General features: G+C 47.3%; 1 protein-coding gene and 1 non-coding gene across 6 annotated transcripts; both read right to left on the bottom strand.

Annotated features, from left to right (window-relative positions):
• Positions 1 to 27: 27 nt before the first annotated feature.
• Positions 28 to 12,904, bottom strand: NPM2 (nucleophosmin/nucleoplasmin 2). Of its 5 annotated transcripts, XM_019032473.4 has the most exons (9): positions 12,372 to 12,888; positions 11,689 to 11,779; positions 11,474 to 11,559; positions 11,223 to 11,348; positions 3,680 to 3,773; positions 2,645 to 2,811; positions 2,376 to 2,410; positions 399 to 432; positions 28 to 287 (listed from the first exon to the last, which is right to left on the bottom strand). In XM_019032473.4, the coding sequence occupies exons 1-9, from the start codon at positions 12,570 to 12,572 to the stop codon at positions 243 to 245; spliced, it is 879 nt and encodes a 292-aa protein (XP_018888018.1). In that variant the 5' UTR covers positions 12,573 to 12,888; the 3' UTR covers positions 28 to 242. The 5 variants fall into 5 exon arrangements, with proteins under 5 accessions (XP_018888018.1, XP_055205533.1, XP_055205534.1 ...); XM_055349558.2 differs by lacking the exon at positions 11,223 to 11,348 and having other exon boundaries at positions 12,372 to 12,894; XM_055349559.2 differs by lacking the exons at positions 11,689 to 11,779; positions 12,372 to 12,888 and adding an exon at positions 12,165 to 12,352.
• LOC115935722 (small nucleolar RNA U13) lies at positions 4,451 to 4,553 on the bottom strand. The gene has a single exon (XR_004071339.1). It is a non-coding gene; the product is annotated as a small nucleolar RNA U13 (small nucleolar RNA).
• Positions 12,905 to 16,748: the final 3,844 nt, after the last annotated feature.

The raw sequence follows: 16,748 nt of genomic DNA, 5'->3' as shown, positions 1-16,748 counted from the left end.
GGCTGGCTCCAGAGAAGAGAAGGAAAGTCCTGACCAGGCAACTTTATTGTGACCCCGAGGTGGGGCTCTTCACTGGGGGCCTCCTGAAAGTGGAGAGTTGGGGGTGAGGGGCTCTCATGTTGCCCCCGCAACACCCCTGTTGCATTCAGACACAGATGGAGGGGCTGGACAGGGGCACCCTGTGCCTGCAGCACAGCCCAGGGAAGGCCCACTTTGCATCGTGCCCCCCAAGGCGTGGCTCCTCATTTCTTGAATCCTGGCTTCTTGGCTCTGGCTGTGGCTTTGGCCTGTGGAGGGAAGGCAGGGCTCCAGGGTCCCATTCCCTTCTCCATACCAGGCAGCCCCCTCCAGAGAATACTCGCCTGTCCCAAGGGCCACAGCCCTCTGGTCCTACTCACCTTTTTCACAGGGCTCTTGTCTCTAACGCTGGCTCTGTAACAGGGTGGAGCGGAGCAGGAGTGGGATTGGGGTCAGGGAGAGAGCTCAGCTCCAGACCAGCGGCGTGGCTCTCCCAGTGCCCACCCTGGAAAGCAAGCCTGGCTGCTCCTCCTGGGGACCACTCGGACTCTTTAAACAAAGGGATGTGTGTGTGTGTGCATGCATACGCATATGTGTTTTCCTTAGGCTTCCATCTTCATTTAGTTATCACAAATGTCTTTTGTTTTGTTTTGTTTTTGAGATGGAGTCTGGTTCTGTTGCCCAGGCTGGAGTGCAGTGACACCGTCACAGCTCACTGCAGCCTCGACCTCCTGAGCTCGAGTGATCCTCCTGCCTCAGCCTCCTGAGAAGCTGGGACTGCAGGTGTGCACCACCACACCTGGCCCACAAATGTCTTTTTCATTATAAAATATTAACCATTTTGTACAAAATATAGCAAATAGACAAGAAAATACATTACTTATAGTTTTCTTTACTGCCCACACTAAACATTTTGGTGTATTTTCTTTCAGGGTTATTATTTTTTTTTGGTCAAACTTTTTTTTTTTTTTGAGGTGGAGTCTTGCTCTGTTGCCAAGGCTGGAGTGCAGTGGTGTGATCTCGGTTCACTGCATCCTTCACATTCCGGGTCTAAGTGATTCTCCTGCCTCAGCCTCCCGCGTAGCTGGGATTACAGGCACATGCCACCACGCCCAGCTGAATTTTATATTTTAGTAGAGACAGGGTTTTGCTATGTTGGCAAGGCTGGTCTTGAACTCCTGACCTCAAGTGATCCTCCCACCTTGGCTTCCCAAAGTGCTGGGATTACAGGCGTGAGCCACCGTACCTGGCCTGGTCAAACTCTTTTAAAAAATATGTGAAATAAAATAAAAATGATTTTATGTCCTGCTGTATGAACTATCAATATTCTTATCAGGTGCAGAGGCTCACACTTGTAATTCCAGTGCTTTGGGAGGCTGAGGCAGGAGGATTGCTTGAGGTCAGGAGTTTGAGATCAGCCTGGGCAACATAGAAAGACCCTGTCTCTACACAAAACTTAAAAGTTAGCCATGCATAGTGGCACGTGCCTATAGTCCTAGCTACTTGGAAAGCTGAGGTGGGAGGATCGCTTGAGCCCAGGAAGCTAAGGCTGCAGTGAGCCATGATTGTGCCATCACACTCCAGCCTGGGTGGCACAGCAAAACCCTGTCTCATTAAACAAACAAACCAAAACTATACACATACTTTCCAGGTTGCTATATTCTTCATAAGCATTATGTAATATTCCATTGAGAAGAGGGATGTAGCTTAGTCAATTGTTATATTGGTAGACATTTAGAATGCTTCCACTTTTTCACTATTCAAATAATGCCATAAGCGTCTTTTTAAAATTTTGTTTTTTCAGACAGTCTCGCTCTGTCATCCAGGCTGGAGTGCAGTGGCAGGATCTCAGCTCACTGCAACTTTTCCCCGGGCTCAAGCAATTCTCATGCCTCAGCCTCCTGAGTAGCTGGGATTACAAGAATGCCACCAGGCTCGGTTAATTTTTGTGTTTTTAGTAGAGACAGGGTTTCATCATGTTGACCAGGCTAGTCTCGAGCTCCTGACCTCAAGTGATCTGCCTGCCTTGGCCTCCCAAAGTGCTGGGATTACAGGCGTGGGCCACCGAGCCTGGCCGTGAGAAGCATCTTAGTGCAGATAATTTCCCCTGAAATTTGGGTGGAATTCTGTGGAAGGAATTGCCTTCAGTGGAATTAGGTCCCAAGATAAGAACGTTGTAATGCTCTTCCAGAAAGGTGATGCCACCCTTCAGCACTTCCATACCCGTGTGCCTGTGTGTGCAGGTAGACACACCGTGTGTACATTTGTACACGTACATCCCAACAGCACAGTATTCTTTGTAACACTGTATATCTCAGCTGGAGACTTTGGCTAATTTAATAGGTAGAAAGAGTTACCTTATTTCCTCTTCTTCTTTTTCCAGCTTTTTTTTCTGGGAACCAAAAAACAGTGTATTATGAGAGTTAGGACAAAGTCCAGAGCCAGAACAGATTCCCGAAGTCCACAAGGTCCCCGCTGAGCTCCTGGCCAGAACTAGCTGAGGTGGCCTTGGCCCATCCTGTACACTCATTCTGGGAGGCTGGCCCAGGCTCCCGGTGGCCCACCCCTCTTAAGTGCTTCTGTAGGGGTACCACTTCCTTCCAAACAGCCACGCTCCTTCCCCCACCTTAGCCACGCTCGCCTGCTTCTGGGGCACCAGCCTTTTGACTTGTTTGACAGGGCTTTCCTCCTCCAGAGATACATCTGCATCCTCATCCTCATCATCTTCCTCTTCCTCTTCCTCCTCCTCCCCTTCTTCTTCCTCCTGCTCCTCCCAGGTTAGGTCTGATGCTTCTGTAATAGCATGGGAAAGGATGCAGGGGCACAGCTTCAGAGCTACAGAATCAATGCCCACCTCCCATTCTGTGATCCATGTTGCTCCAGGCACTGCCCTGGAGGAATCCCAGCCTGGAGTTGACAGTGGTTACCTGCCTGCCACCTGTACAGGGTGGCACCCTTTCTGGCCCTCCCAACAGTGGAGGCCAGGGTAGGTTAGGGGGTCTAGGAAAGCCCTGCAGAGGGCTGGGGTGGTAGAAAGAGGGCAGGGGAAGTGGCTCTGGCTGGGTAGGAGGGGGATTCATATTGGCAAGGGCTGGGGCCAAGGCTAAAGGTAGGCAGAGTGGGGGAGGAAGAGGAGGAGAGGGGGAAAGAATCTAAAACAAATAGCTAAAGAATTGAAACCCTTATCCTAAGAGAAGTGGGACCTGCCAAGGCTTTTTAGCAGGAGAGTACCCTGATGAATGAGGCATAATCATACAGAAAAGAGGGCCAGTTGAAGGGACCTTGAAGGAGTCAGCATCATGCCGCATTGCTATGGTCTGCATTGCTATGGTCTGCATCACTGCAGCAGCCACATCCTGAACAGTGGTTCCCTAGTGCTGGGTATTACGCTGAGTGCTTTTCCTGAATATCCCATTTATTCTTCACAACTGCTCTTTGAAGTTTACAAGTGAGGGGCTGCAGCCTACAGAGGTCATGGCAGGTAAAGAAGAACAGGGACCAGCGCCCTTGCCTTCCAGTCCAGGCTGCTGGTTGTCATGTTGCCTTTGGGGATTTTCTTCCAAAATTCAAGAATCCCTCCAGTGTTTGAGTAGCTAGTATGTCCCGAGCCCCTGCCTAGCACGGTACTCACGGACCTTCCTGATCGCAGGCTCTGACTTACCATAACGTTCCTGGCCACTGAGGAATACGGGTCCTGAGCCAGCCCGGAGCTGGAAAGTAACTGGGGGAGAAAGCTGCACTCCTACCATGGAGACCTGCAGGGGGAGGAAGCAGAGAAGACAGGGCCACTTAGGCCTGGCACCTCTCGGGGACTGGCCTCAGGCAGAAATACTGAGTTGATTTCCCTCCCCAAACCCTACACACTACTCAGCCCCTGCTGAGGTGGGCTCTGTCCAAGAATTTGAACCTGGTAATCCCATTCTTGCTAAGCTCACAGATGGGCTTCCAAGCTGAAGGGCAGCCGGCAGATAGAGGAATCTGATTAGTATGAGCTAAATTATGGCTATTCCCCCCATCCTCCAAATTCCTATGTTGAAGCCCTATCCTCCAGTGTGATACTGTTTAGAAACGGAGGCCTTGGGAGGTCATTAGGTTTGGGGTCATGAGGGCGGGACCCTCATGATAGAACTAGTACCTTTACAAAAAGTGACACTAGAGAACTCACTCTCTTTCTCTCCACTCTCCTGCCCCACACGTGAACACATAGCAAGAAGGCTGCCATCTGCAACTCAGGGAGAGGACCCTTACCAGAACCCAACCATGCCGGCCCCCTGATCTCAGATCTCAGAGCCTCCAGAAGTGTGAGAAAATGTCTGTTGCTAAGGCCCTCCAGTCTGTGGTATTTTGTTATAGCAACTTGGGCAGACCGAGACACTGATCAAACGAGAAAGCAGATGCACGATTTTATGTACAGTGCTGCTTGCTTTCTTCACGTCAGACAGGTGATGTGCCAACTCGTAACCAGGTATGTGGGAGGCACATGTTACACACGAGCGTGAAACCCCAATCATCACACTTATAAATGACAAGAGCCTCTACAGTACTACTGTTGTCTTATGTATAATGTATGGATATACATAAGAATAAAGGTTTAAAATATATTAAAGTGCTAACCATTATTGTCAGTCGATAGTAAGGTATTTATTGTATTTATGCTTTTCCAAACTTCCCAAATTTTCTCGAATGACAATGATAGCTTATTTTTTTTGAGCTTCTGCCATGTGTCAGGCACCCTGCTAAGCGTTTTATCTGCTTTATCTCATTTAAATCCTCACAAGAAACCCATGATGGAAGTACTGATACTTTACAGAGGAGGAAACTGAGACTTAGAGTGAATAACTTACAGCTTCTAAACTCTAAGTTCAGACAGGAGGTAATAAGTGAAAACAAACTCTGCAGCCAGAGACACTTAGAAATGCCAGAGAGGATGTAATTCAGTGTTTCTACTGCATGGCTGAACAGTAAGAAGAATCCTCGTACATAAAAAATGAAGAGAGGATGCCTTCTGATTAGTGATGAATGAAAAAAAGAAAAAAGAAATGAAGACAGGCAGGTGCAGGAGCTGGTGTGCGGCAACCGAGGGGAAATGGACCTGAAAACAGCCAGGACTTTTTGCTTCAAAACTCACACACAGGCCGAGCACGGTGGCTCATGCCTGTAATCCAAGCACTTTGGGAGGCCAAGGCAGGCGGATAACTTGAGGTCAGGAGTTTGAGACCAGCCTGGGCAACATGGTGAAACCCTGTTTCTACTAAAAATACAAAAATTAGCCAGGTGTGATGGTGCGCACCTGTAATCCCAGCTACTCAAGGGGCTGAGGCAGGAGAACTGCTTGAACCCAGGAAGCGGAGGCTGCAGTGAGCCGAGATTGCACCACTGCACTCCAGCCTGGGCGACAGAGCGAGACTCCGTCTCAAAAAACAAACAAACAAACAAAAAAAAAACCACAACAGAACAACAACAAAAAACTTCACAGTCAGGAGACAAGGCCTTGGGCTCAGGCAAGGAGGAGAGTTGTAGCTGAGACCACCATGGGGAGGGTAGGACCCTCAAGGGCTGTACCCTTAGTGAGAGGCCCAAGGTAAGTGTTGAGGATTAGAGACTCAAAAGCCCAAACCAGCCCTCTTCTCCTCAAAAATGAAAAACAAAAATCAAAACCCTAGCCACCATGAAAGGAAGCTAACAACGAAGCATGAATGGAAATAAAAGAAGTCTCCAGTGAGAGCCCACACCCCATAGCTGTACCTCTCACTTATGGGGTCTGAATTTACTCAGTGAGTACTGCCAAGCCAAGAAATGTACAGAAAATCCCAAGCTTATGATATTCCTGAGGTAAATGGCAGAAGCAAACACGAAACCACTCTGTTGGAACACTCCCCAAACTCAGGCCACATCGAATTCTTTTGGAAAAAAAAAACAAAATAAACTAAAGATGAGCTCACCGTATAAAATTACAAAACATACAAGAAACAATCCAGCTAGAGTCAACAGAAAGAAATCAAGTGACTGCAGACTAGCCCGACCAAGAACTTAGAACACCGATCTAAAAAAATATCAGATAAAGCTGGGTGTGGTGGTGCACGCCTGTAGCCCAGGCTACTCGGGGGGGGCTGAGGCAGGAAGATCGCTTGAACTCAGGAGTTCAAGGCTGCAGTGAGCTATGATTGCAACAATGCACTCCAGACTGGGCGACAGAGCAAGATCTTGTCTCTGAAATATGTATATACAGAAATATGTACATACATATATGTATGTATATGTTTAAAATCAAGTAAATATAAAAGTAGGAATCATAATCATAAGAACAAGACATTATGAAAAGAAAAAGAACCAAATGCAGCTTTCTAGATATAAAAAACCCGAAGCTGAGGATGGGCATGGTGGCTCACGCCTATAATCCCAGCACTTTGAGAGGCTGAGGTGGGAGGAATGCTTGAGGTCAGAAATTAGAAACCAGCCTGGATAACATAGTGAGACTCCAGCTCTACAAAACAATAATAAACATTAGCTGGGCATGGTGGCTCATGCCTGTAGTCCCAGCTACTTAGGAGGCTGAGTGGGAGGATCACTTGAGCCCAGGAGTTTGAGGCTGCAGTGAGCCATGATCAGGCCACTGCACTCCAACCTGGGCAACAGAGCAAGACCTTGTCTTTAAAACAAAAATAAAAGAAAACCTGATCAAATGATTAAAAAGCAGAATAAACCAGCAGAAGCAGAATTAGTATGATCAATAATGCTGTGAAGGAATTACCCAGTATAAGGCAGAGAGGGAGAGATTTAAAGAAACATGGGGGGAGCTAACACTGGGGACAGAGTGAGAAGGCCCAACATATATCTAATTGGAAAAGGGACTAGGGAGACTGGAAGACAGTCAATATTCAAAGGAAAAACAACCAATAATTTTCCAGAATTGATCAAAGACATAGATCCTCATATCTGAAAACCTAAGTCCTGAACAGACAAAAAAAATAAATCTACACCTGAACACATCATGGTAAAACTATAGAAAATAAAAACAAAAGTCATTATCTTAAAATAACCCAGAGAGGAAAGACATCTCCAAAAAGGGAATAATCAGACAGATTGAGGACTTCAACAGCAACATTGGGAACCAGAATAGAACAGCTTCAAAGCTGAAGGAAACTCTCTATCTAGAATTATATACACAGCCAAACCATCATGAAGGAATGAGGGCAAAATCATGATATTTCCAGACAAAGCCTGAATAAGTTTACTATTCTCAGGCTTACTAAAGTATGTTGCTAAAAAGAATAAGAAATTAGATCAAGAAGGAAGAAGTGGGTGCTAGAAGCAGTGGTAACCAAACTAATTGGTAAACAAAGTAAACCTACATAAGAATTAACTGGAAAATACAATAGTACTAGTAATGAGTAGTGTTGAGTAGGCTGACAAGTTGGAGCTAGAACACTTGATAATAATATTGAAGTTAAAAAGACGAGAATCAGGCCAGGTGCGGTAGCTCACACCTATAATTCCAGCACTTTGGGAGGCCAAGGCAGGAGGATCACCTGAGCTCAGGAGTTCAAGACCAGCCTGGCCAACGTGGTGAATCCCTGTCTCTACTAAAAATATAAAAATTAGCTGGGCATGATGGTGCATACCTGTAACCCCAGCTACTTGGGAGGCTGAGGCAGGAGAATCACTTGAATCACCTGGGAAGCAGAGGTTGCAGTGAGTCAAGATTGCACCACTGCACTCTATCCTTGGCAACAAAGTGAGACTCCATTTCGAAAATAAAAAAATAAAAAGAGGAGAATCAGAAAAGCTCCTTGGATTGTCTGGGAGGACATAAAACATTAATTCTAAACTTTGAGTCATGTATGATTGTTAAAAAAATTAAAGATAAACAGTAAAAAATTTGAATGAGATTCTATAACTTCCAAACCAGTAGAGAAGGGGAAAAGGAACTTTAATTAATCTAATAAAATATAGGAAAAGGAGAAGAAAATAAAAAAGCAAGGAAAGTAGGGGTACAAAGTACAAGCCACAAATCCAATTACATCAGCAATCACAATGAATACAGACTATACTGGCCAGATAGAACAAAATCTAGCTACATACTGTGTAAAAGATACATACCTGGAACATAAGACATAAAACACACCTGAAACAGAGAGGTTGCTGAGGCCAGAACACAAAGGCTTCGAAGCAGGCCATAATACACTCTCGGCTCTTATTCCAAGTGAGAGAGAGCCATGACCTAAGTATTCTAGCAGAGAAGCCACATGATCTAACCTGTGTTTAAAAGGATCTTTTTGGCTGGGCATAGTGGCTCACGCCTATAATCTCAGCACTTTGGGAGGCCAAGGCAGGTGGATCACTTGAAGTCAGAAGTTCAAGACCAGCCTGGCCAACATGGTGAAACCCCGTCTCTACTAAAAATTACAAAAAAAAAAAAAAAAAAAAAAATCAGCTGGGCATGGTGGGGAGCACCTGTTGTCCCGGCTACTAAGGAGGTGGAGGTTGCAGTGAGCCGAGATTAAGCCACTGCATTCCAGCCCTGGTGTCAAAGCAAGATTCTGTCTCAAAAAAAAAAAAAGATCTTTTTGGCAACTGTGTGGAGCACAGACCAGGAAACTTTCTGTTAAGAGCCAGAAGGTAATATTTTAGGCTTGCAAACCATATAGTCTCCATGGAGACTACTCAAATCTGCTGTTAGGGAGGAAAAGCAGCCATGGACAGGGTACAAACGAGTGAGTGTGGCTGTGTTCCCAGTAAAACTACTTACAAAACCAGGCAGCAGCCTAGATTCAAGCCCTCTAGTTTGCCTACCCTGGAATAGACTACAGGGGACCATGTGATGGTAGGTAGACCAGGTGGAAGGCCGTGCAATTAAAATGGAGCCACAGGCAACTGTCACCTGTACCAGGGGTAGCAGGGAAGATGATGAGATGTGGTCCATCGGGGTATAAGATGGGGGCAGAGACAACAGGACTGCTGGTAGATCAGATATGGGCGTGGGAAAAAAGAGGATTTGGCTGGATGTGGTGGCTCATGCCTGTAAATCCAGCACTTTGGGAGGCCAAGGCGGATATATCACCTGAGGTCAGGAGTTCGAGACCAGCTTGACCAACATGGCAAAAACCCATCTCTACTAAAATTACAAAAATTAGCCTGGCGTAGTGGAACATGCCTGTAATCCCAGCTACTTGGGAGGCTGAGATGGGAGAATTGCTTGAACATGGGATGCGGAGGTTGCAGTGAGCCGAGAGCGCACCATTGCACTCCAGCCTGGGTGATAAGAGTGAAACTCCATCTCAGGAAAAAAAAAAAAAAAAAAAAAAAAAGAGCTTTGTTCTGGCTAACTGGAAAAACAGCTGTTTTCTGAGAGAAAATCAGGTTCAAGGGGAGGCGGGTGGATTAGAGATAAAAATTGAATATGTGGATTTAGACATGTTAAATTTGGGATATTTATTAGATATCTATCAAAGCCATTTAGCTGGATATAGGACTTGGAGCTCAAGAGAGGTTGGGTTTACAGAAATAAGTTCCTGAGTCTTCATTTGTTTAGATGGTCTTGAAAACCACAGGACTGGATGAGATCGCCTGCGAAGTATGTGTAAATAGAACAGGAAAGTAAGTCTGAGGGCAGTTTGACAGAGGGGTCTCCCAAACCTCCAAGGACAGCTGATCCTAGTCTTCCATTCACTGTTCCTGGGAATAGGAGAGAACCCTCCACCCTCAGTGCATGAGGCTAGCATGTCCTGAACACCTAAATACTATCATTTATAGGCCAACCTCACGTGTATACAGGTAAAAGAAAGGGCTCAATATATGAGTAAAACAAATCTAGAATTTGTAACATGACCAGTAGTATTTATCCCAGGATGGCAAAGGAACTCAGATATTATTCTCTTCATATAATTTACCACGTGGACTAAAGAACCTAGAATCATATGAATAGAAAAGCATTTGGCAAAATTTAACCCCCTTTCATGATTTCAAAGCAAAGCAATTTTTTAAAAGCAGAGGGTTTTAGATGGGGACTTCCTTAACCTGACAAAATGTACTTACCAAATGCTTCTTTTTTAAAACACAAGAAGGAAATAAGGATGTCAGACCTGATCTCATGTTCACCCAATATTCCACTGCAGGGCCTAGCCAGTGCAGTAGGATTAAAAGAAAGAAAGAAAGAAAGAAAGAAAGAAAGAAAGAAAGAAAGAAAGAAAGAAAGAAAGAAGGAAAGAAAGAAAAAAGACCTGGCGCGGTGACTCACGCCTGTAATCCCAGCACTTTGGGAGGCCAAGGCGGGCGGATCACCTGAGGTCAGGAGTTCGAGACTAGCCTGGGCAACATTGTGAAACCCCGTCTCTACTAAAAATACAAAAATTAGCCAGGCATAGTGGTGCACACCTGTAATCCCAGCTACTCTGAAGGCTGAGGCACGAGAATTGCTTGAACCTGGGAGGCGGAAGTTGCACTGAGCTGAGATTGCCCCACTGCACTCCAGCCTGGGTGACAGAGTGAAACTCCATCTCAAAAAAAAAAAAAAAAAAAAAAAGGCAAAAACTGCCATTATTCACAATTATCATATGCATAGGAAACTTAAGTTATTAGAAACTAGAGAATTTCTGGATGCACAACCAATATGTAGATCGACCATGTTCCTGTCACTAGCAGTGAATGGTTTAAAGCAGCAGTCTCCAATCATTGTGGAACCAGGGAGTGGTTTCCTCGAAGACAATTTTTGCATGGATAGGGTGGGAGTGGGGGTTGGTTTTGGGATGAAACTGCTCCACCTCAGATCAGGCATTTGATTCTCATAAGAAGCATGCAACCTAGACCCCTCGCACGCACAGCTTACCATAGGGTTCACGCTCCTCTGAGAATCTAATGCCGCTCTGATCTGACGGGAGGCAGGGCTCAGGGGTAATGCTGGCTAGCTGGCTGCTCACCTCCTGCTGTGCTGCCTGGTTCCTAACAGGACGAGTTCTGGTCCTTGGCCGGACAGGTGGGGATCCCCGGTTTAAAGTGTAATTTTTGCAGACAGCTTAACTGGCCCAAGGTCACACAGCTCTAGGAAGGGGTGAGCTGGGCTGGACCCCGGCTTTCTGCATGGGCTGTGCTACCTCCCTGGCATGGCTCATTTCTGTAGGGTGAATGCACCCTCGTGTGTGTCCATCCCCACCCAAGGGTGAGGGTGAGGCTGACAGCAGTTTTCCAGCCAGCAGGGAAAGGCGCACCATGGGGAGGACTGAGGCCTGGAGTGAGGCAATGGTGACCGGCTGCATCTTCTTGTCCTCCTGGTTTGCTGGGGGCAGGATCTCCACGCGATGCATCTCCTCTTTGGCTTTCTCCCCCAAGCAAATCTGAGCGGGGTTGAAAATAGAGGCCCCTCATCACCCTGAGGGCAGACGGGAGAAACCCATAGCCCTCTGTTGGGACCAGAAAGTTCCCGGACTCCATCCTCCTCCCCTCTTTTGGGAACACCTACCGTATGAAGCAACAGCCTGCAGCTCTGCTTCCCCTCCAGCTGGGGTCTGAAGGTCCAAGTCCGCCTCTCCTGACTGAGCTCGCAGCCTGCGGAGGAGAAAGGGAGGGAAGTGGGGCCCTCCATTCGTTCCCAAAGGAGGGGCTCACCTGCGCCCCAAGCTGCCGCGCACCGGAGGTGGAGCGTGTCTCTGGGAAGGAGCCTGAGTTCCCACTCACCCCAGAGCACGGTCGTCACTGCCTTTTCCTCCGTGCTACTGGCGCTACTGAGATTCATGGCTCCGGGCAGAGAAGCGGGCTGGCCGGGCAGCTGCAAGGAGGGCGCCCGCGTGAGGCCTTGCTCCCTGACCCTGACCCTCGACTGGAGGATGCCAGAGACCAGCAGGCATCGGCAGGTACTGAGGGGTCGCTCGCGGCTGGAGGGGACCTGCCACGGTCAAGGGCTCACCGGCAACTCCTGGAGGACGAGTACCCACCTCCTAGCGGGGCGCGCAGCCCGGGGCTCGACCGGGCGCGCACAGGACAGCGGGACTCACGGCAGAGGGAGCTGTCCACCGAGCTCAGGCTTGAAAGGCCGCGGGGAGGTTACCTGGCTGCGCTTGGGCCTGACTCAAAAGCCTCTGTGCACCTCCACCAGACGCAGAGAAAGGGGTGTGCGCGCGGCTTAGGTCCCAGCTCCCCCCACACAGCCTTACTGTCGCTGCTCCGCGCGGGGCCAGTCACGCCATCGGCGCTCCTGGAGCGCAGCGAAACCTCATCCCCTCTGGCCGGAAGGCGGCTGTCCAAGCCCGGGCTAAGAAGCCTGGGAAGGGGAAGGGCAGGTGTCCAATTAGCCGCAAAGAAGCCGCCTCCCTCTCCCCTTCCCTTCTCCCATTCTTTCCTCCTCTGCGCGGCAGAATCACCTGGAGGGCTGTTAACGCGCGTATTGCCGCGCCCCACTCCACAGCTGCCCTTGGCGTCGGTCTGGGTGGGGCCGAGGGAATTTGTAGTTCTAACCAGTTCCCAGGTGAGGCTGATGATGCCGGCCCAGGACCTTTCGTGAGAAGCTGTCCGGGCCAATTGCGGACCCGCCGAGGCCTCCTGGCGCCCCCTCCCCAGCCCATGGAGAGGAAGCCTCAGCTCAGCTTAGGAAGGGAGGCCTGCAGCCGGCAGGAAGCTGCAGTTGGAAGCCCTCCTTCTTGTTCGTTGCCCTTCTTCCTTTCCTTTCCCCATGCCTTATACAGCATGGGCCTTTCCTAAGGCCCAGACAGCCCGTTCTTCCAGCATACAGTGAGAGCGAGCGAGCCCTGTCTCCAGAACGGTGAGATCTCCCGCGGAGAGCCGCAGCAGACAGGTGGGGTGGGGAGGTGAGCCGGGAGGCGCCGCGGCAGGGGGCGGGGAGCACACTGGGGAGCACGACTAGCGATGCTACAGGGCCAAGCACGTGACCAGCAGCTGGTCCCAGGCTCAGTGGGCAGTGAAGAGGAGGTGGGGTTTCAGCGGATATACCCTGGAGACACCTCAGATAACCAGGGATCTCCCGCACACCCCTGGGACAGGGGCTCATTGCCATGGAGAGGTCAGAATCTTTTATTCCTGGAAGCTGGGGTCAGCCTCCCTGTGAATTGGCCAGGACAACCCAGGAGAGGCTTGGGGGCCTGCCAGGGCCCCCTAGGGTCCCTGTCCCCAGCGGAGCAGTTCCAGTCTCCTTGGCTGTCCCTGAGCTCTCTGTCCCTGGCAAGGCGCCTATTGAAGGTGACAGCCATTGCAGCCAAGTGTGTGGTAAAGATGAGCAAATGGCAGGCACATGCATGCCATGCACAGACGTTCAAGAATTCACTCAACAAACGGTGATTCCGCCAATTGGGCGGGACCTGGGCATCCCGCGGTGAATACGACAGCCCCTCAAAGGGCTTCCAGCCTCATTGGAGAGCAGTGCTCAAAGCAAACCGGCCTTCAGTGGCCCCAGGCTACCCACCCCGTGAATAATCACACTGATGTCAGGCTGCAGCTGGGGGTCACAGTGAAGGCTAAATGGAGGCAGGGGAGGGGGATGACCCTGAGGTCATGACCTAGAGCTGGGACACTAGAACTGAACAGTCTGGGTTCAAGTCTGGACTGTGCTCTGTGATTTCAGGTGTGTTAATTCATAGCTCAGTGCCTCAGTTTCCTCATCTGCTAAATGAGGCTATAATATTGGTACCATCGTCATTAACTTTTTAAACTGATACATATTAATTGTACATATTTATGGGGTACATATGATATTTCGATACTTGCACACAATGTGTAATGAGCAAATCAGGGTAACTGGGGTATCCATCACCTTCAACATTATTTCTTTTCTTTTTTTTTTTTTTTTTTGGAGATGGCGTTTCACTCTCATCACCCAGGCTGGAGTGCGGTGGTGCCATCTCAGCTCACTACAACCTCTGCCTCCCATGTTCAAGGGATTCTCCTGCCTCAGCCTCCCAAGTAGCTGGGTTTATAGGTGCTTACCACCATGCCCAGCTAATTTTCATATTTTTAGTAGAGATGGGGTTTCACCATGTTGGCCAGGTTGGTCTCAAACTCCTGACCTCAGTGATCCTCCTGCCTAGGCCTCCCAAAGTGCTGGGATTACAGGCGTGAGCCACTGGGCCCGGCTAAACATTTATCATTTCTTTGTGTTGGAAACATTTCAAATCTTCTCTTCTAGCTATTTTGAAATATACAATAAATTATTGTTAACTATAGTCACCCTACTGTACTATCAACTTATTTCTTATTATTTCTTATTTCAACTTATCTTATTTCCATCAAACAGTATGTTTGTACCCATTAATCAACCTCGGTTTATCCTCCCCCCGCCTCCACTTCCCAGCCTCTGGTAACCATCATTCTACTCTCTACTCCCATTAATTCTACATTTTTTTTTTTTTTTTTTTAACTCTCACATGAGTGAGAACATGTGAAATTTGTCTTTTTGTGTCTGGCTTGTTTCACATAACATAATGACCTCCAGTTCCACCCATATTGCTGCAAATGACAGGGCTTCCATATTTTTTTATGGCTGGATATATTCCATTGTGTATAGGTACCACATTTTCTTTTTCCATTCACCTGTTGATGGACACTTAGGTTGATTCCATATCTTGGCTCTTGGAATAGTGCTGCAGTAAACAAGGGCGTGCAGATATCCCTCCTTTCATTTGGATACTGATTTCCATTATGGAGAGAAGTAAGGAGATTTCTCAAAAAACTAAAAATAGGACTACCATATGATCCAGCAATCCCACTCCTGGATTATTTATCCAAAGGAAAGGAAATCAGGTACTGATTCCCTAGGAATCAGGATTTCTAGGGTTATTTATCCCAGTAGTGGAACTGTTTGAATCATGTGATAGTTCAATTTTTGGTTTTTTGAGAAATCTCCATACTACTTTCCATAATGGCTGTATTAACTTAATTCCCAACAACAGTGTATGAGTTCCCTTTTCTGCACATCCTCGCCAGCATTTGTCTTTTTGATAACAGCCATTCTGAGGTGAGATGATATCTCATTGTGGTTTTGATTTGCATTTCTCTGATGATTAGTGATGTTGAGCATTTTTTTTTTTTTTTGAGACGGAGTCCCGCTCTGTCGCCAGGCTGGAGAGCAGTGGTATGATCTTGACTCACTGCAACCTCTGCTTCATGGGTTCAAGCAATTCTGCCTCGGCCTCCCAAGTAGCTGTGACTACAGGTGCTTGCCACCATGCCCAGCTAATTTTTGTATTTTTAGCAGAGACTGGGTTTCACCCTGTTGGCCAGGATGGTCTCGATCTCTTGACCTTGTGATCCGCCCGCCTCAGCCTCCCAAAGTGTTGGGACTACAGGTGTGAGCCACTGCGCCCAGCTGAGCATTTTTTCGTATGCCTGTTGGCCATTTGTTTTCTTTTGAGAAATGTCTATTCATGTCCTTTGCCCACTTAATATTATATTTGTTTTTTGCTGTTGAGTCATTTGTATTCCTTGTATATTCTGGATATTAGTCCCTTGTTAGATGAATAATTTGCAAATATTTTCTCCCATTCTGCAGGTTGTCTCTTCACTCTGTTGACTGTTTCTTTGCAGTGCAGACGTTTTTGGTTTAATATAGTCTTATTTGTCTATTTTTGTTTTTGTTGCCTGTGCTTTTGAAGTCTTAGCCATAAAATCTTTGCCTAGACCCATGTCCTGAAGCATTTCCCCTAGGATTTCTTCTAGTAGTTTTATAGTTTCAGGCCTTATGTTTAAGTCTTTAATCCATTTTGAATTGATTTTTGTATGTGATGACAGATGGGGTCTACTTTTCTTCTTCTTATCAATATCCAGTTTTCCCAGCACCATTTATTAAAGAAGATGTCCTTTTCCCAGTGTATGTTCTTTGTGCCTTTGTCAAAAAATCAGTTTGTGATAAGTAAATAGATTTATTTCTGGGTTCTCCATTTTTTTCCATTGGTCTGTGTCTGTTTTTATACTAATACCATGCTGTTTTGTTACTATAGCTTTGTAGTGTATAATATTTATATTTATATTTGGGGCAGGGTCTTGCTCTATGTCCCAGGTTGGAGTACAGTAGCAATTTCAGCTCACTGCAGCCTCCACCTCCTGGACTCAAGTGATTCTCCCACCTCAGCCTCTGAAGTAGCTGGGACTATAGGTGTGTGCCACAATGCCTGGCTACTATTTTTTTTTTTGGTAGAGATGGGGTTTCTCCATGTTGTCCAGGCTGGTCTCAAACTCCTCTGCTCAAGTGATCCACCCACTTTGGCCTCCAAAAGTGTTGGGATTACAGGCATGTGCTTGCCCACCCTGTAGTATATTTTGAACTCAGGTAGGGTGATGCCTCCAGCTCTATTCTTTTTGCTTAGTATTGCTTTGGCTATTTGGAGTCTTTTGTGGTTCTATACAAATTTTAGGATTGTTTTTTCTGTTTCTGTGAAGAGTGTCGTTGCTATTTTGATAGGGATTGCGCTGAATCTGTAGATTGCTTTGGGTAGTATGGCCTTTTAAATTTTATTTTATTTTTATTTCTTATTTTAAAAATTTATTTATTTATTTCTCAGGCAGGGTCTTGCTCTGTTGCCCAGGCTGGAGTGCAGAGGCACAATCATAACTCACTGTAACCTTGAACTCCTGGGCTCAAGCAATCCTCCTGCCTCAGCCTCCTGAGTAGCTGGGACTACAAGGTGTGTACCACCATGCCTGGCTAATTTTTAAAATTTTTTTGTTGTGTCTCGCTATGTTGCTCAGGCTTGTCTTGAACTCCTAGGCTCAAGTGATCCTCCCTCCTAGGC

Source organism: Gorilla gorilla, chromosome 7 (assembly GCF_029281585.2).
Source record: "Gorilla gorilla gorilla isolate KB3781 chromosome 7, NHGRI_mGorGor1-v2.1_pri, whole genome shotgun sequence".
Classification (NCBI taxonomy): domain Eukaryota; kingdom Metazoa; phylum Chordata; class Mammalia; order Primates; family Hominidae; genus Gorilla; species Gorilla gorilla.
The sequence above is the reverse complement of the archived record's forward strand: the minus strand, read 5'-3'. Positions and strand labels throughout refer to the sequence as shown.

Excerpts from the sequence above, each read along its gene's own strand:
- NPM2 (XM_055349556.2), bottom strand. The coding sequence starts at position 12,572 with ATGGGCTGGGGAGGGGGCGCCAGGAGGCCTCGGCGGGTCCGCAATTGG. Across the intron at positions 11,560-11,688 it reads AGTGACGACCGTGCTCTGGG|GCTGCGAGCTCAGTCAGGAG; the intron begins GTGAGTGGGAAC and ends TCTCCTCCGCAG. Across the intron at positions 3,774-11,222 it reads AGGCCTCAGTCCTCCCCATG|GTCTCCATGGTAGGAGTGCA; the intron begins GTGCGCCTTTCC and ends CTCCCCCTGCAG.